At 42.9% G+C, this 18,323-nt stretch overlaps 1 protein-coding gene across 6 annotated transcripts in view; it reads right to left on the bottom strand.

Annotated features, from left to right (window-relative positions):
* Positions 1-4,967: 4,967 nt before the first annotated feature.
* dicer1 (dicer 1, ribonuclease type III) overlaps positions 4,968-18,323 on the bottom strand; it is a 173,696-nt gene continuing 160,340 nt past the window's right edge. For all 6 annotated transcript variants that reach the window (XM_059648934.1, XM_059648933.1, XM_059648936.1 and 3 more), the window contains one exon: positions 4,968-8,169. In XM_059648934.1, coding sequence (XP_059504917.1) covers positions 8,004-8,169 — 166 coding nt within the window. In that variant the 3' untranslated portion in view covers positions 4,968-8,003. The remainder of the gene's footprint in view (positions 8,170-18,323) is intronic.

Below are 18,323 nucleotides of genomic sequence, written 5' to 3'. Positions count from 1 at the left end.
CCATTGTCACTCACCAATAACAGGGCCCTGAAACTAATGGATTACTACAAAAAATCCATCTGGATCCTTTCGGGAAAGAAATCTGCCATTGTTTCTTTGGCAGGCCTGTGTGTCCAAGATCAAAGGAGCAAAGAGGTCCTTCTGCAGCTGCACAGCTATGTGACTGATTGGCCGCATGTCCGAAGAGTTTGGCAACCCACTCATTTGCATTAACATAAACTAGGAACAGCAGCACGCCAAATCAGGCTACTGAACCTGCTCCACCGTTCAACATGATCACGATTGATCATTCAAGTTAGTCCCCTGTTCCAACCTTCTACCATAGCCTTTGATCCCTTTAGTCCTGGAGAGGTGACTCCTCGAAGTGTGGTCACACTGTGGTTAAATACTGAAAGACAGTAGTGTTTGAACTTTCAGCTTGATTTTCTACTTAAAACTAAGAAGGTCTGCAATGTACAACTTTTAAGCTTATTTTGCATGTTTTATGCTGTACTATAATTAAAACAATGTTTAACCTTCGTTCTTTCTACCTTAAGGTTTTGTATCTAGGCACTTGCACCCAAGGTGGCACCTTATATGGGGACATTTTACACTTTTCATGACACTCCTGTACTTTTGTACTTAAGTGCACGTGACAATAAAAAAAAAATCAAATCCCAAGAATGATATTTAACTTATTCTTGAAAACATCTAATGTTTTAGCCTCAGTGATAATGGGAACTGCAGATGCTGGAGAATCCAAGATAATAAAATGTGAGGCTGGATGAACACAGCAGGCCAAGCAGCATCTCAGGAGCACAAAAGCTGACGTTTTCTGATGAAGGGTCTAGGCCCGAAACGTCAGCTTTTGTGCTCCTGAGATACTGCTTGGCCTGCTGTGTTCATCCAGCTCCACACTTTGTTATAATGTTTTAGCCTCAATCACTTTCTGTGGCAGAGAATTTCACAGGCTCCCAACTCTGAGTGAAGCTATTTTTCATCATCTGCTATTCATGGGCAAACTGGGATGAGTAAATACATAAAGGCTTTGCCAGTGATGCTCACAACCCGGGTTTTTTCATGGAAATGACCAGCCATGTATTTGTAGGTTTCTTTAACAATTCTGGCATTTATTCTTTTATTCTACTTTGGGAGCTACTACTCAATTTTGTTTCTTTTCATCACTTCTCCCTTTGATTTTTTGTTGCTCTGCCTCAGCTCAATGATTCTTAGTCTGAACAGCTCATTTTAACACACACAAAAACAAAAGCTACTGAATATCTCAGCAAGTCAGGCAATGTTTCTCAAGGATGCAGAATCTTACTTTTTTGGCTAAATGTGAACCACATCAGGGTTGGAGGAGTGATTTTCACAAGGTCTTGTTACCAAACTCACTGTATTACAAAGAAACCTACAGCACAGGAACAGGCCCTTCGGCCCTCCAAGCCTGCGCCGATCAAGATCCTCTGTCTAACCTGTCACCTATTTTCTAACGGTCTGTGTCCATTTGCTCCCTGCCCATCCATGTACCTGTCCAAATATATCTTAAAAGATGCTAACGTGTCTGCGTCTACCACCTCCACTGGCAACGCGTTCCAGGCACCCACCACCCTCTGTGTAAAGAACTTTCCACGCATATCTCCCTTAAACTTTCCTCCTCTCACTTTGAACTCATGACCCCTAGTAATTGAGTCCCAACTCTGGGGAAACAGCGTCTTGCTATCCACCCTATCTCTACCCCTCATGATTTTGGAGACCTCAATCAGGTCCCCCCTCAATCTCCGTCTTTCTAATGAAAATAATCCTAATCTATTCAACCTCTCTTCATAGCTAGCACTCTCCATACCAGGCAACATCCTGGTGAACCTCTTCTGCACCCTCTCCAAAGCATCCACATCCTTTCGGTAATGTGGCGACCAGAACTGCACACAGTACTCCAAATTTGGCCGAACCAAAGTCCTATACAACTGCAACATGACCTGCCAACTCTTGTACTCAATACCCCGCCCAATGAAGGAAAGCATGCCATATGCCTTTTTGACCACCCTATTGACCTGCGTTGTCACCTTCAGGGAACAATGGACCTGAACACCCAGATCTCTGTTCATCAATTTTCCCTAGGACTTTTCCATTTACAGTATAGTTCGCCCTTGAATTTGATCTTCCAAAATGCATCACCTCGCATTTGCCCAGATTGAACTCCATCTGCCATTTATCTGCCCAACTCTCCAGTCTATCTATATTCTGCTGTAATCTCTGACAGTCCCCTTCACTATCAGCTACTCCACCAATCTTAGTGTCATCAGCAAACTTGCTGATCAGACCACCTACACCTTCCTCCAGATCATTTACATGTATCACAAACAAGTGGTCCCAGCACAGATCCCTGTGGAACACCACTGGTCACAGGTCTCCAATTTGAGAAACAATTATTAATTGGCATTTCTGCATTTATGGTAAGAATCACCTTCCTATCTTGCCAGATGCATTCCTCTTTGAATAACTGAGGACTGCTGACAACGTTGGTAGGCTTAAATTTGTGCCAGCTCTAAATTTCAAGCTAAGACAGTCATAACATGATCCTGGTATCTCTGACTGCTGTAAGCATGCTCTGAGTGAGCACTGACAGTTAAATGAAGAGGCCAGAGATACAGAGATAATACGGTGTGAAGCTGGATGAACACAGCAGACCAAGCAGCATCAGAGGGGCAGGAAAGTTTGATGTTTCAGGTTGAGACCCTTCTTCAGAAAGTCCCACAGATGCAGCCTGGTCCAGTCCATGAGGTGTGTGCGCATTCCAGAATGCAAAATGCCTTTGTTACAGCATTGGAATAATAGTAGCCAGTGTAGTCCAAGGAGCAACACTGAAGTGCAGAATTGTCTTGCAAGTGGATCAAAAAGGGTCCCTAGCGCTAGCGTGTGTCCACAGACGTGGACAGCTTGTGGTCAGTGCCCATGAAGCATACTTGAAATGTTGGTACCTGCGTCCAGGTCTTTTACTTCAAAAATTAGGTTGAATCTGTCAAGAATCCACTCAGGTGTCCATGCCAAAATTTCCTGATGTCTAGTCTGTATGGCACGTACAAACATAAGCTGTGACAAGTTAGGCTGTTCAGAAGGCATCTCACAAGCGACAGTGAGGGTCATTTAAGACCTTGCCACTGCCAGTGAGAATATCACCATACCACTCGTGAAAAGCAGACAAGATATGGTGAGATGATCTCAACATCAAGATTGGCCTTGTTGAATACCTCCTCTGACTTTGCCACACATTCTGCCATAGCTCAGACCCTGAGAAGATTCTAAGATTTCAAGTCAAGATGACCTTTCTTCAGAACTAAAGAGAAACAGAAAATGTAATAAAAATGTAATGGTCAAATCATTGAAGTGGCTGGGAATGCAGAAAGAATAAAATGGAAGGCAAGTGATCATGTGGATGGTAGGAGAAATTAAACAATATTAGATTTTACAACACAATAACCAAAAAGAGAGTAGAAAAGGATATAAATAAAGAAAAAGAATTTGTCTACTTGAGACATGAATAGCTAGAGTAACCCCTTAAATGCAACATTAACGGATGAAGAAAGCAATGAGATTAACCTTGACCAGCAAATCAAAATATATAGAACAAAATGGGAGGCAGAGGTTATGACTTAAAATTTGCCATTTTAAATTATATAACTAGCTTAGAGGTAACAACCCACAGATGTCTCTGTGCAATGGCCTAGTGGTATTATCGCTGCACTGTTAATCCAGAGATGAAGATAATGTTCTCGGTTCAAACACCGCCACAGCAAATGGTGAAATTTGAATTCAGTAATAAAAAAATCCAGAAGAACCTAGTGATAACAATGAATCTGTTTAAAAAAAACATATGGTTCACCTATGTCCTTTCAGGAAGGAAACTACCATCCTTACCTGGTCTGGCCTACATGTGACTCCAAACCCACAGTAATGTAGTTGACTCTCAACTGCCCTCTGGGCAATTAGAGGTTGGCAATAAAGCTCCTAAAAATGACACCCTCATCCTGTGAATGAATGCGGAAATTGCTTGATAATTCACAAGGCACAATACTCAAGACATAACTGACTTGGTGACAGACTTCAGTTGAGTATCTTTTCTCTGGCGAGATCTTAGAAAACAAATGACAATTTCATTTTGAGCTGGGTGTGGACAGGTTATGGAAGTTGGTAGGGTGGATGTCATTTGGCATTGACATTCTATTGCTTCTCCTCTGTGGCTTTCAGTGAACCCAAGACTGGAAGTTGGAAATGCCTGTGCCATTCGTTCTTTAAATCACCATATTGCGGATCTTTACATTCCTTGTAGAAGACTACATGGAGGGTGCTGAATGATTTGCAACACAGGCTGATCTTAAAGTTTTCTTCTAATATTGTAGCTCCACACACGATTTGGGCCTTCTACATTATAGAAAGGAACATTTAAGCACTGGATGTATTGAATCAGTTGGATTGATTCACTTCTCTCAAAAAGATACAATCCAATTAAGGCCTTTAAAAATAATTAAAAGGTGTTTAATAAGGCAGACATAAACAAGGTGTTTCCATATGTGGAAGAAAATAAAATCCACTAAGGAATTTATAAGAAGCCTTAGTTAGGAGAACAAGGAGTATATTAATTGTTCTACCATTGTGGCAAATGACACAGATGCATTTAAGGGCAATCCCGTAAGTACTGAGAAAGGAAGGAAAAGAAAGCAATGCTAAGGTCAGAGGAACAGAGGTGGGTGGGAGGAGGCATATGTGGAACTTGAGTAATGGCATTGGCCAACTGGACCAAATGAACCATCTTTTGTAAATTCTGCGAAGCAATCTGCTAGTAACTGAGTAATATTAGCTTCACTCACCTGTTTTATAATTCATGGGTTTCTCCATTCAACACAGATGATGCTCTTTCTGAACACACAAAAATGCTTTCTAAAGCTAATACTGATAGTTACAAATGAAATCATCAAGTTTCAAAATAATGAACAACCAGACCATACTTTATTATAGATATTCAGCTACAATTACAAAAAGAAACTATTAAAAGGTAAAATTGTGATCCATAAGGTGCAGAATGCAAATCTCTGCAGCGAGTTTACAGTATGAATGAGATATATTCCATGTCCCTTAAAGACTGCTGCAGCATATGATGATGCACTTAATTTAGTTTCAATACATTTTGTATCCACTCCCATTCTGCTACAGGTGCTTTAAAATCACACTATTTACAGTACAGCAAACGCCTGCAAATACTCAAAAGCCTCGCAAACACGCATTCTTTCTCTTCTTCCTTTAATAAGTCACAGTTCTGCTACAAAATACCAACAAAATAAGAAGTTTCTGCCACTGCTGCTGGCCCGCTGATGCAATGAAGTTTGAGTGCATTAAAGTCATGTATTGTACAGTGAGTGAGGGACTGCAGGCACACAATAGATAGCAAGTTAATTATTGTTTACAAAATAAACCTTAGCAGTTATAACAGCAGCAAGGCTCAAACGAAAATTTAAAAAATCACTTTTTCTGTTTAGCATATTAGCATATACATTTCTCGTTTGAAATGAGGTAAAGCATGGTGCTGAGTGCAATGCTTAAATCGTGCTACATGTATACAACAGCGAAGGGGACAAAAACAAAAAAATTGTGTTTTGTGCCTTGACAAAGACAAGGAGGAAGTAAACTGCAGCACTGATTAGAACTTTAAAGTAAATGTAGATTGTTCAGTTACAACAAAAAGAATGGTTTCATAATGAATGCACATGCTGTAAAAGAACTCACACTTCAGTTGATTTTGATAAAGTGTGATGCACTGTTAATACTGGAAGTACTCCCAAACTTGTGGCACACTGTTTGACATTGCATTTTCTGCCAAGTAAATTAAAAAATAGTAGTATATATAGATGAGCGCTCGCCCAGCTCTCACTCAGAATGAATGATCTTTCTAACTTAATTAGAGCAACAACAGAGCATGAAAACAGATACAAATCCATTTTCTGTATCATTTGAGGATTAAAAGGAGTTCATGCCAATCAGTAAGACAGTATGTATATGTCAGAAGTATTAAAATCATTTACACTCATTTTTCAGCTTATACTTTAAAATGTACCCACCTATTAAAACTGTTAAGTGGACAGGATAAATGGCTTCGCCTTTTCAAATAAGGTGAAAGAAAAAGAGACATGATGGGATGTTTAAAAAAAAGAACACCTCAACATGCATATTAGAAATTTCTATCTCCAACTCAAGAGACCAATTAACAAAATGGCTAGCTCTTGAAATTTGAGGCATATCATGGTGATTGGATGTTAACAACTGCAGGTAAGGAAAGGATTATTTAGAGTGTATTGGGATGAAATTCTCAAACAATTTTTAAAAAGTAAATTAAAAGAGGTATTATAGTTAACAGTGCAAAAACAATTATTTTTAAACATTTCAAGCATAATATATAAAAACATAGCACCAAAATAAACGAGAAATCAAAAATGCATGCAAATAAGAACTGAGGTATTTAAAAGGAAGAACGCCTAACTGGTATCTATTGAAAACGTAACTACAATTTTGAGCCGAGCCAAGTAGGATGTATCCTCTCTTTAAAAGCTTGAACGCTGAAGACTGATTAAACATGATCGTCTTTTGTCACAGGATTTCATTTTTGTTGTTTGTGCCGCATTTTAAGAGTAAAACAAATGAAACCAATGGAACATGAATGCGCTTTTTCACAAACACAACTTTGGTGTAAAAGTCAACTGTTAGGTGCTATAAACAGATGTTGAGGATAGTCATGTGCATGTGTTGCACCTGTCCATTATTTTTCTGTCTGAATGCGATGTATGCGCATGTACCATGTGTGCATGTATGCTGTGTATATGCATGTACATGTACATTAATCCCCACCCCCTTAGAAATGGAAAGGTGCTCATATTAATTAAAAAACCCTTTCATCTTTTCTTACAAAATTCTGCAGCATATATTTTGAATGATATGTCTAAAGTCGGTGTGTCATGAATGCGACAGTTTCTGTACTGCACCACCTACTTCACATTGCTTGCATTTGGAAGCACTGCACTCTCACTGTCAGCACAATGCACGCTTTCCCCAAAGACCACATAGTGTATATTTAGCTGCTCCTTGCATTAAAGAAAATTTTCAACACCTTGACTCTAAGTATCTGGAACCATTTAATCTGTATTAAAATATATGTGCAGCTACCTCTAGCTCTGCAATAAGTTACATGGCCACAGCTCCAAAAGAGGTCAGTCAAGGGCTGTAGTTAGTTATCATACAATGTGTATTAAATGGGAATGTAAAATCAGTTATAGAAATGTATCAAAAGGTTCAGGAAAATAAAATAAAACAAGTGGGGTTACGTTCAATTAAGGCAAAACCCTTTTGATTAAATGCAAGAGACTCAATATGTGGCATTAAGTTGAACAAATGCTACTGAAAATGCCAGTCGCTTTAAGTGGAACCTGTTCCTATTTAAATTAAGTGCAAAACAAGGATTGGAAATGCCATCTCAAAATGTGAAAGGATGACAAGGAAACAGGACAATACTGGCACACTCACTCGCTCTCTCTTACCAGCTCATACACAACAGTTTTACACACTGTGGCTGGACTGGCACTAGTGCACAGGTCGAGAATTTCAAGATTAGTAAAAATGTGCAATCTAATAACTAATCACTTTCCAGCATAAGCTTCCTGGCTCACTAAACATCAAGCAAAAGCTTCTTTTATTAAAAAAAATTAAGTAAACATCATAGGGGGACCTGACAACTGTTAAAACGCTTGCAAAATGAATATAAAGCACTCTTGTGAGTAATCTAGCAAAAGAGAAGGGGGCAGGATTGTGTTCGCGCAAGAACTTACTATAAACTACAATTAATCCTAAATTATACTACTGTAGTACAAACACTTTACACCTTCATAGAATGACTCTTGACCCAGACTTGTGTGGTGTAACCCCAGGGGATCTGATGAGTTGGTGTGGGCGGATTGGCCTGGAGGGCGGGAGGAAGCATCTCAGCTATTTTGCAGTGGAGGCTGATTTGCCTTCAGGCTCCGTAGTGCTCTCCGGGCAGCTGCGGACTTGGCAATCCTGTAACTGCGACCAACTCCTTTGAATTTTCCTTTGCCAACCACCTCAACGGTGACACGGACTTTACCATCATAAGTTCTTTCTGCAGGGCTATAAAAACAACAGAATTGGCATTTTAAAAAACACATGGACATTTCAGCCAAACAAAAATCCACGTATCAATTGTAGAATGGTTAATTTAACATTCCTACTCTTTCCAACCAAGTATTATTATAAGCCTGCTTGCTATTTATGTCAAAATGAACAATTATATAAAAGTGTATCAAAGGCTGGAGTGAAGAGAGCATGTATTAAAATTGCCTTCAATATCTATGGCTTGCATTTTGAATGGAAAATTATAGGTTTGAAATTTAGCTCTCTCCTAACTTCAAGTCAACCAGGTAAAATTTCCAGTGCATTCCTTCCAGCTCCACTGTTCTTAACAAAAGTATTGCTATAACCTGTACTTTATACACTTCACACAACACACATGTTCTAATTCATTAGCTAACTGCTTAGGGTGACCTATGCACAAGAGTAGATGAGTTCCAGCAAACTGATTCCACCTCTTGCCTAGACTGCTGACACAGGTAAACTGTTAGGGAAATGATGAATTTTCATTACCACTGAGACTAAATTTGCTCCTGAACACTTCAGAATTGATGGGAGTGTAGGGCTACCAAAGCTGGGACTTTCAAACAAAGACAATTAAGTTATTTTAAAAAAAAAACTCAAGGAACTGTGGATGCTGTAAATCAGGAACAAAACAGAAGTTGCTGGAAAAGCTCAGCAGGAATGGCAGCGTCTGGGAAGGAAAAAAAAATCAGAGTTAATGTTTTAGGTCCAGTGACCCTTCCTCAGAACTGATGGTAGCTGGGAAAAAGTAGGGGGTTTATATGCAGAAAATAGGGAGGGGTTGAGGTCGGGAGTAAACGACAGTATAGGGTCCAAGAGAAAGAGCAGTTGGATTGACAAAGGAGTTGATAACGATCTGGCTAGGGGACTGCTAGTGAATAACAATAGGTAGTGTGTAATGGCAGGCTATGTGATAACAAGGCCTGGTGTGTAGGGTAGGGAACTAAGACACGGGAGAGTTGGGGGACAGTTCCAGTTGCCTGGGTCAGCATGTCTGCAGGAAGTGTCTCCAGCTACAGTTTCTGGAAGCTTGCGTTTCAGAACTGGAGCAGCAGCTGGGGGCAGTGAGGAGCACCGCGAGGCACAGAGCATCGCAGGTAGCATGAATACAGAGGTGGTCACACTGCAGGCAGGAAATAGGTGCCCACCAGACAAAGTGAGGCAGATAGGCATGTATCTCCTGTGGCCATTCCCCTGCAAAACAAACATACTATTTTGCACACTGCTGAGGTGAATGACCTTTCAGACGAAAGCAGTAGCAGACAAACTTGTTGCACCGTTATTGGTTCTGCAGTAGAGGGGAGCATTACAACATGTGCCAGGGCAATAGATATACGGGACTCAATTGTAAGGGGAATAGACAGGCATTTCTGTGACCACAAGACTTCAGGATTGTACGCTGCCTCCCTGGTACTAGGGTCAAGGATGTCTCAGAGCGGGTACAGGGCATTCTGGAGGGGGTGGGTGTACAGTCAGTGGTCATAGTACACATTAGTGCAAACAAAGTAGGACTCATCTCTTTTTTTTAAAAAAAACCTAAAAGCAGAATACATGGAGCTAGGAAGGAAGTTAAGAAATCGGATCTCAAAGACAACGATCTCAGGATTACTACTGGTGCCATGTGCTAGTCAGCGTAGAAATGACAGGATACATCGCATGAATACGTGGCTGAAAAGATGGTGTTTGGGGAGGGTTTCAGGTTCCTGGGGCATTGGGACTGATTCTGGGGGAGGAGGGGCCTGTACAAATTGGACAGGTTGTACCTGGGCAGGACTGGAACTGATATCCCAGGGGGACTGCTTGCTGGAGCGGCTGGGGAAGAGTTTAAACTAATATCCCAGGGGGACAGGAACCTATGTCAGGAGTCAAAGGAGTTGGGGGGGGGGGGGGGTGGTGGGAGAAGAGGGGAGGAGGACAAAAACTAAGAGAAAAGGAAGTAAGAAAAGTAATAGGCAAAGAAATCCAGGACAAACTTCAAACAGGACTATTGATAAAAATAAGAGCGAGACAAACAATGTTAAAAAGACAAGCTTAAAGGCTTTGTGCCTTAATGCACAGAGCTTTTGCAATATGGTGGCTGAACCGATTGTGCAGCAGGATGTGAATAGGTACGATATAGTTAGGATTACAGAGGCATGGCTGCAGGGGGACCAGGGATAGGAGCTGAGTGTCCCAGGTATTCAGCTGTTAGGAAGGACAGGCAAAAAGGAAAAGCTGGAGGAGTCACTATGCGGTTAAAGACAGAATTAACACAATCTGAGAAAGGATCTTAGCTCTGACAATGTGAAGTCTGTATGGGTAGAGTTGAGAAATAACGGGCAAAGCAACATTTGTGGGTGTCATATATAAACGCCAAACTGCCATAGTGGTGTTGGGAATGGCATTAAACAGGAAATTAGAGATGCATGCGATAACGAATATCAGTGATCAAGGGTGATTTTAATTTACTTTAATTTACACATAGATCGGGCAAATCAAATTAGCCACAACGCTGTGGTGCAGGAATTCCGGGAGTGTATGTGGGATGGTTTCTTTGACCAACATGTGGAGGAATCATCTAGAGAGCAGACCATCTTAGATTGAGTGCTGTGCAATGAGAAGGGAATCATTGCCAACCTAGCTGTCCGAGACCCCTTGGGGATGAGCGACCGTAACATGACAAAATTTTGTTTTTTTAAATCAAGATGGAGAGTGAGGTTGTTGATTCAGAGACAAGGATGCAGAATCTTAATAAAGGAAACTATGAAGATATGAGGCTTGAGTCGGCCTTGATAGATTGGGGAGAGTTACTTAAAGGGATGACAGTGGATAGGCGACGTCAAACATTCAAGGAACGTATGGCGTAACTACAACTGTTTATTCCTGTTTGGCACAAAAGCAAAAAGGGTAAGAGAGCCAATCGGTGGGTCATAAAGGAAATTAGAGATCAGTATGGTCCTTCCTTGGATTGGTCTGAGGGATGGGGAGGAGGGGAAAATACAGTGCAAAAGTAAGCTTGCAGGGAACATGCAGTCTGATGCTAAGAGATTCTATGGGTAGACAGAGAGAAGGGTTGGTGAAGCCAAATGTAGGTCTCCTACAGACAGCGATGGGGGAATGTGCATAAGGGGTCAAAGAAATGGGTGTGTGTGCACGCGTGTGCGTGTATATATATATTTACACGTGTGTGTGTGTGTCTATATATAATATATATTCTTTGACCCCTTTTTCACATTCCCCATATTCCCATATATGATACCAGAAACGTGGAAGAATGAAAGATTCAGTGACAGGCAAGAATGGAAGGAGGTCAATACTAGTAGAGATATGGTGCTGGGACAATTAATGGGATTGAAGGCAGATAGATTATCAGGCATAATGGGAACTGCAGATGCTGGAGAATCCAAGATAATAAAGTATGAAGCTGGATGAACACACCAGACCAAGCAGCATCTCAGGAGCACAAAAGCTGGGTCTAGGCCCAAAACGTCAGCTTTTGTGCTCCTGAGATGCTGCTTGGCCTGCTGTGTTCATCCAGCTTCACACTTTATTATCTTAGATTATCAGGCCCCTGGGATTTATGTCCCAGAGTACTTGAAGTGGCTCTAGAAATAGTGGACACATTGGTGGTCATCTTCCAGGATTCTACAGATTCTGGAACACCCCCTGCAGATTGGAGGACAGCTAATGTCACTCCAATATTCAGGAAGGGAGACAGAGAGAAAACTGGGAATTATGGACTGGTAAACCTAACATTGATAGTGGGAAAAATCTTCGAATCCACTGTCAAGGACTTTACAGCTGAGCATTTAGAAAGCAGTGACTGGATCAGACAGAGTCAACATGGATTTATGAAGGGGAAATCATGCTTGACAAATCTGTTAGAATTTTACGAAGATATAATTTGTAGAGTTGACAAGGGGGAACCAGTCAATGAAGCATATTTGGACTTGCAGAAAGTGTTTGAAAAAGTCCTGCATAAGAGGTTAATGTCCAAGATTAAAGCACATGGGATTGTGGTGGTTGGTGGGGGGTGGTGAGGGGGTTATGTATTGAGATGGATAGAGCAAAGAGCAGGAATTAATGAAAAGCAAAAGAACTGAGGATGCTTTAATCAGTTCTGAGGAAGGGGTCACTGGACCTGAAATGTTAACTCTGCTTTTTCCTTCACAGATGCTGCCAGACCTGCTGAGCTTTTCCAGCAACTTTGTTTCGTTTCCAGAGTGAGAATTAATGGGTCCTTGTCAATCTGGTAGGCAATAACTAGTGGGGTGGCACAGGGATTGGTGCTGGGATCCCAGCTATTCACAATAGATATTAATGATATGGATGTGGGAACAAAATATAACATCTCAAAGTTTGCAAATGATACCAAGTTTGGTGGGAGGGTGAACTATGACGAGGATGCAGAAATCCTTCAGCATGACAGCACAGTGGCTCAGTGGTTAGCACTGTAGCCTTAGTGCACCAGGGACCTGGGTTCGATTCCAGCCTCGTGTAACTGTCTGTGTGAAGTTTGGATATTCTGCCAGAGTCCGCATGGGTTTCCTCCGGGTGCTCCGGTTTCCTCCCACAGTCCAAAGACGTGCAGGCTAGGTGGATCAGCCATGCTAAATTGCCCGTAGTGTTCAGGGGTGTGTGGGTTATAGGGGGATAGATCTGGGTGGGATGCTCCAAGGGGCAGTGTGGACTTGTTGGGCTGAAGGGACTGTTTCCACACTATAGGGAATCTAATCTCAAAAGGTTGGGCGAGTAGGCAAACCAATGGTAGTTCAGTATAATTTGGATAAACGAGAGGTTATTCACTTTGGAACCAAAAACAAGAAGGCAGTTTACTACCCGATTTGCTGTAAATTGGGAGAGGGGAGTGTGCAGCAGGACCTCACTGTCCTTGTGCACCAGCTGCTGAAGGTAAGCATGCAGGTGCAGCATGCAGTAAAGGTGGCAAATGGTATGTTAGCCTTCATTACAAGAAGTTTCGAGTACAGGGGCAGGAATGTGTTGTTGCAGTTATACAGGGCCTTGGTGGGGCCAGACTTAGAATATTGTCTGCAGTTTTGGTCTCCTTTTCTGAGGAAGGATGCCCTTGCTCACGAGGGAGTTCAGAGAAGGTTTACCAGGCTGATTCCAGGGAAAACAGGACTAACATATATGAGGACAGATTATCTAGGTTAGGATTGTATCAGTGATAATGGGAACTGCAGATGCTGGAGAATCCAAGATAATAAAATGTGAGGCTGGATGAAGGTTGCAGGAACAGCAACTCAGATTCCGCTTGGGAACCCTGCAGCCCAATGGTATCAATGTGGACTTCACCAGCTTCAAAATCTCCCCTTCCCCCACCGCATCCCAAAACCAGCCCAGTTCGTCCCCTCCCCCCACTGCACCACACAACCAGCCCAGCTCTTCCCCTCCACCCACTGCATCCCAAAACCAGTCCAACCTGTCTCTGCCTCCCTAACCTGTTCTTCCTCACCCACCCCTTCCTCCCACCCCAAGCCGCACCTCCATCTCCTACCTACCAACCTCATCCCACCTCCTTGACCTGTCCGTCTTCCCTGGACTCACCTATCCCCTCCCTACCTCCCCACCTATACTCTCCTCTCCACCTATCTTCTTTTCTCTCCATCTTCGGTCCGCCTCCCCCTCCCTCCCTATTTATTCCAGAACCCTCACCCCATCCCCCTCTCTGATGAAGGGTCTAGGCCCGAAACGTCAGCTTTTGTGCTCCTGAGATGCTGCTGGGCCTGTTGTGTTCATCCAGCCTCACATTTTATTATCTTATCTAGGTTAGGACTGTTTTCGCTGGAGTTCAGACAAATGAGGGGGGAAATCTCATACAGACTTCCAAAATTCTAACAGGACTAGATAGGGTAGATGCAGGGAGGATGTTCCCAATCGTGGGTGACTCAGAACCAAGGGTCAGAGTCTGAGGATTCAGGGTAGACCATTTAGGATGGAGACGAGGAGGCATTTCTTCACCCAAACACTGGTGAGCCTGTGGAATTCATTATCACAGCAAGTATTCGATGCCAATTCACTGAATGCATTCAACAGGCAGCTAGATATAGCACTTGGGGCGAATGGAATCAAATATGGGGAGGCAATGGCCTAGTGGTATTATCGCTGGACTGTAGACCCAGATAACATTCTGGGGTTGTAGGAACTGCAGATGCGAGAGAAGCTGAGATAACAAGGTGTACAGCTGGATGAACGCAGCAGGCCAAGCAGCAGAGGAGCAGGAAGGCTGACGTTTTGGGCATAGGCCCTTCTTCAGAAATTTCTTGGCTTGCTGTGTTCATCCAGCTCTCTCCCTTGTTATCTCTAATGTTCTGGGCACCTGGGTTTGATTCCCGCCATGGCAGATGGTGGAATCTGAATTCAATAACTATCTGGAATTAAGAGTCTAATGATGACCATAAATCCGTTGTTGAAAGTCTGGAAAAACCCATTTGGTTCACTAATGTCCTTTAGGGAAAGAAACTGCCATCCTTACCCAGTCTGGCCCACATGAGACTCCAAAAACACAGCAATGTTGTTTTCTCTGATCTGCCCTCTGGGCAATTAGGAATGGACAATAAATGCTGCCTAGCCAGTGATGCTCTCACCCCGTGAATGAATAAAGGGAAACAAGATTGGGGAAACAGCAGGATTAGGCTATTGAGTTGAACGATCAGTCATGATCATAACAAATGGCAGAGCTGGCACAAAGGCCGAATGGCCTCCTCCTGCTCCTTTCTTCGACATGTCTGTATTCACTAGTGAGAGGGACAATGTGGGTATAGAAATCAGGGAGAGGAACAGAAATATATGTAAATAAATTAGCAGAGACAGCGAAGAGGGTCTGAATGGTCGTTTTCCTCCTTTCCATATGTGCAGGTAGGTCACCTGGAAACCCTAATAAAATACATGCAAGACTCCTCAGCAATTTAGAATACTTACAGCTAAAGTGAATCTATAATGGAAAAAAACACAGCATTCAAAACAGAAAACTGACAATCTAGGTGGAATGTTACCTGATGGTCAAACTTGCTTGAGAGATGGTGTAGGAGGGAAGGGTTCAGATTTTTGAGACATTGGGACCTGTTCTGGGGTAGACAGAGCTATTACAAATCAAATGGTCTACACCTGGGCAGGACTGGAACCAGTGTCCTGGGGTTGCTTTTGCTAACGCTGTTGGGCAGGGTTTAAACTAATGCGGCAGGGGGATGGGAGCCAAATGCAGTGGTTAGTGGACAGTAAGGAGGTAGTAACTAAAGCCTGTAAGGAGCTAGATAACGAAGTCAGTGTGGCCAAAGGAAGAGTAGACATAGAGCAGATGATGAACGCAAAAGGGACAGGTGGTCTGAGGTGCATTTGTTTCAATGTGCAAAGTGCAGTGGGTAAGGCAGATGAACTTAGGGTTTGAATTAGTGCCTGGAAGTATGATGTTATTGCTATTACTGAGACTTGGTTGAGGGAAGGGCATGATTGGCAACTGGACGTCCTAGGATATCGCTGCTTCAGGCGGGATAGAGAGGGAGGTCAAAGGGGAGGTGGAGTTATTGGTCAAAGAAGATATCACAGCTGTGCTTAAGGAGGGCACTATGGAGGACTTGAGCAATCTGGCAATATGGGCAGAGCTTAGGAATAGGAAGGGCACAGTAACAATGTTGGGGCTGTACTACAGGCCTCCCAACAGCGAGCGTGAGATAAAGGCAAAAATATGTAGACAGATTATGGAAAGATGGAGGAGCAACAAGGTGGTGGTAATGGGAGATTTTAATTTTCCCAACATTGACTGGGATTTACTTAGTGTTAGGGGTTTCGATGGAGTAGAATTTGTAAGGAGCATCCAGCAGGGTTTTCTAGAGCAGTATGTGAATAGCCCAACTCAGGAAGGGGTCACACTGGGCCTGGTGTTGTGGAATGAATCTGGCCAGGTGATTGAAATTATAATAGGGGATTACTTTGGGAATAGCGATCATAATTCCGTAAGTTTTAGAATACTGACGGACAAAGACGAGAGTGATCCTAAAGGAAGAGTGCCCAACTGGGGGAAGGACAACTATAGCAAATTTTGGCAGGAGCTGGGGAATGTGGATTCGGAGCAGCGGTTTGAGGGTAAAAAGTGGTTGATTAGAGTGCAGGACAGACATGTCCTTGTGAAAATGAGGGATAGAAAGAGCAAGATTACAGAACCATGGATGACAGGTGAAATCGAGACTAGCAAAGAGGAAAAAGGAATCATACATTAGGTCTAGGTGACTGAAAACAGACGATGCTTTGGAAGAATTTCAGGAAATTAGGACCAATCTGATCTGAGAAATTAAGAGGCTAAAAGGGGTCATAAAATATCTTTAGCAAACAGGGTCAAGGAAAATCCCAAAGCTTTTTATTTACACATAAGGAGCTAGCGGGTAACTGAGAGGGGGAGGGGGGTAGAGTTATGCGAGGAATCAGAGAAAATGAGTGAGATTCTTAATGAGTACTTTGCGTTGGTATCCACTGAGGAGAGGGGCATGACAGATGTTGAAGTTCAAGATAGATGTTTGATTACTCTAGTTCAAGTCGTCATAAGCGGGGTGGGGGGGGGGGGGTGGTGTATGTGTGGTGGTGGTGGTGGAAGTGTTGAGTATTCTAAAAGGCAGTAGGGTGGACAAGTCCCCAGGTCACCGAGGTAAGCAAGAAGGGAAATAGCTGGGACCTTAACAGATATGTTTGCAGCACTCTGGAGCATGGGTGAGGTCCCGGAGAATGGAGAATTGCTAATGTTGTCCCCTTGTTTAAGAAGGGTAGCAAGGATAATCCAGTTGATTACAGACCGATGAACCTGACATCAGTGGTGGGGAAGCTGCTGGAGAAGATACTGAAGGATAGGATCTATTTACATTTGGAAGAAAATAGATTTGTTAGTGATAGAAATCATGGTTTTGTGCAGAGAAGGTCATGTCTTACCAACTTGAGGAAATGACAAAGTTGATAGATGAGGGAAGGGCTAATACATGGACTTCAGTAAGGCGTTTGATAAGGTTCCCCTTGGCAGGCTGATGGAGAAAGTGAAGTTGCACGGGGTCCAGGTGTACTAGCCATCTGAATAAAGAGCTGATCAAATGTGAGGCTGGATGAACACAGCAGGCCAAGCAGCATCTCAGGAGCACAAAAGCTGACGTTTCAGGCCTAGACCCTTCATCAGATGAAGGGGGGTCTAGGCCCGAAACATCAGCTTTTGTGCTCCTAAGATGCTGCTTGGCCTGCTGTGTTCATCCAGCCTCACATTTGATTATCTTGGAATTCTCCAGCATCTGCAGTTCCCATTATCTCTGAATAAAGAGCTGGCTGGGCAACAAGAGACAGAGAGTTGCCGTGGAAGGGAGTTTCTCAAAATGGAGAACTGTGACCAGTGGCATTCTACAGGGCTCTGTGTTGGGATCACTGTTGTTTAGATATACATAAATGATCTGGAGGAAGGTGTAGATGGTCTGATTAGCATGTTTGCAAATGACACTAAGATTGGTGGAGTAACAGATAGTGAAGGGGACTGTCAGAGAATGCAGTAGAATATAGATAGATTGGAGAGTTGGGCAGAGAAATGGTAGATGGAGTTCAATCCAGGCAAATGTGGGGCGATGCATTTTGCAAGATCCAATTCAAGAACGAACTATACAGTAAATGGAAATGCCCTGGGGAAAACTGATGCACAGAGAGATGTGGATGTTCAGGTCCATTGTACCCTGAAGGTGGCAACGCAGGTCAATAGAGTGGTCAAGAAAGCATACGGCATGCTTTCACTCATCGGATGGGATAGTGAGTACAAGAGTTGGCAGGTCATGCTGCAGTTGTATAGGATTTTGTTTGAAGCATTTTCCCCCCCCCAGAGTGGGGGGCTCAATTACTAGGGGTCACGAATTCAAGGTGAGAGGGGAAAAGTTTAAGGGCGATATGCATGGAAGGTTCTTTACGCAAAAGGTGGTGGGTGCCTGGAATGCATTGCCTGCGGAGGTGGTAAAGGCGGGCACGATAGCATGATTTAAGATGTATCTCAACAGATACTTGAATGGGCAGGGAGCAGAGGAAAATTGGTGACAGGTGTAGATACAAGATCTGGATCAGAGCAGGCTTGGAGGGCCGAAGGGCCTATTCCTGTGCTGTAATTTTCTATGTTCTCTTTG

The sequence above is a fragment of the Stegostoma tigrinum genome, chromosome 10 (assembly GCF_030684315.1).
Source record: "Stegostoma tigrinum isolate sSteTig4 chromosome 10, sSteTig4.hap1, whole genome shotgun sequence".
Classification (NCBI taxonomy): domain Eukaryota; kingdom Metazoa; phylum Chordata; class Chondrichthyes; order Orectolobiformes; family Stegostomatidae; genus Stegostoma; species Stegostoma tigrinum.
Note: the sequence above shows the minus strand (reverse complement) of the source record. Positions and strands in the feature narration are given on the sequence as shown.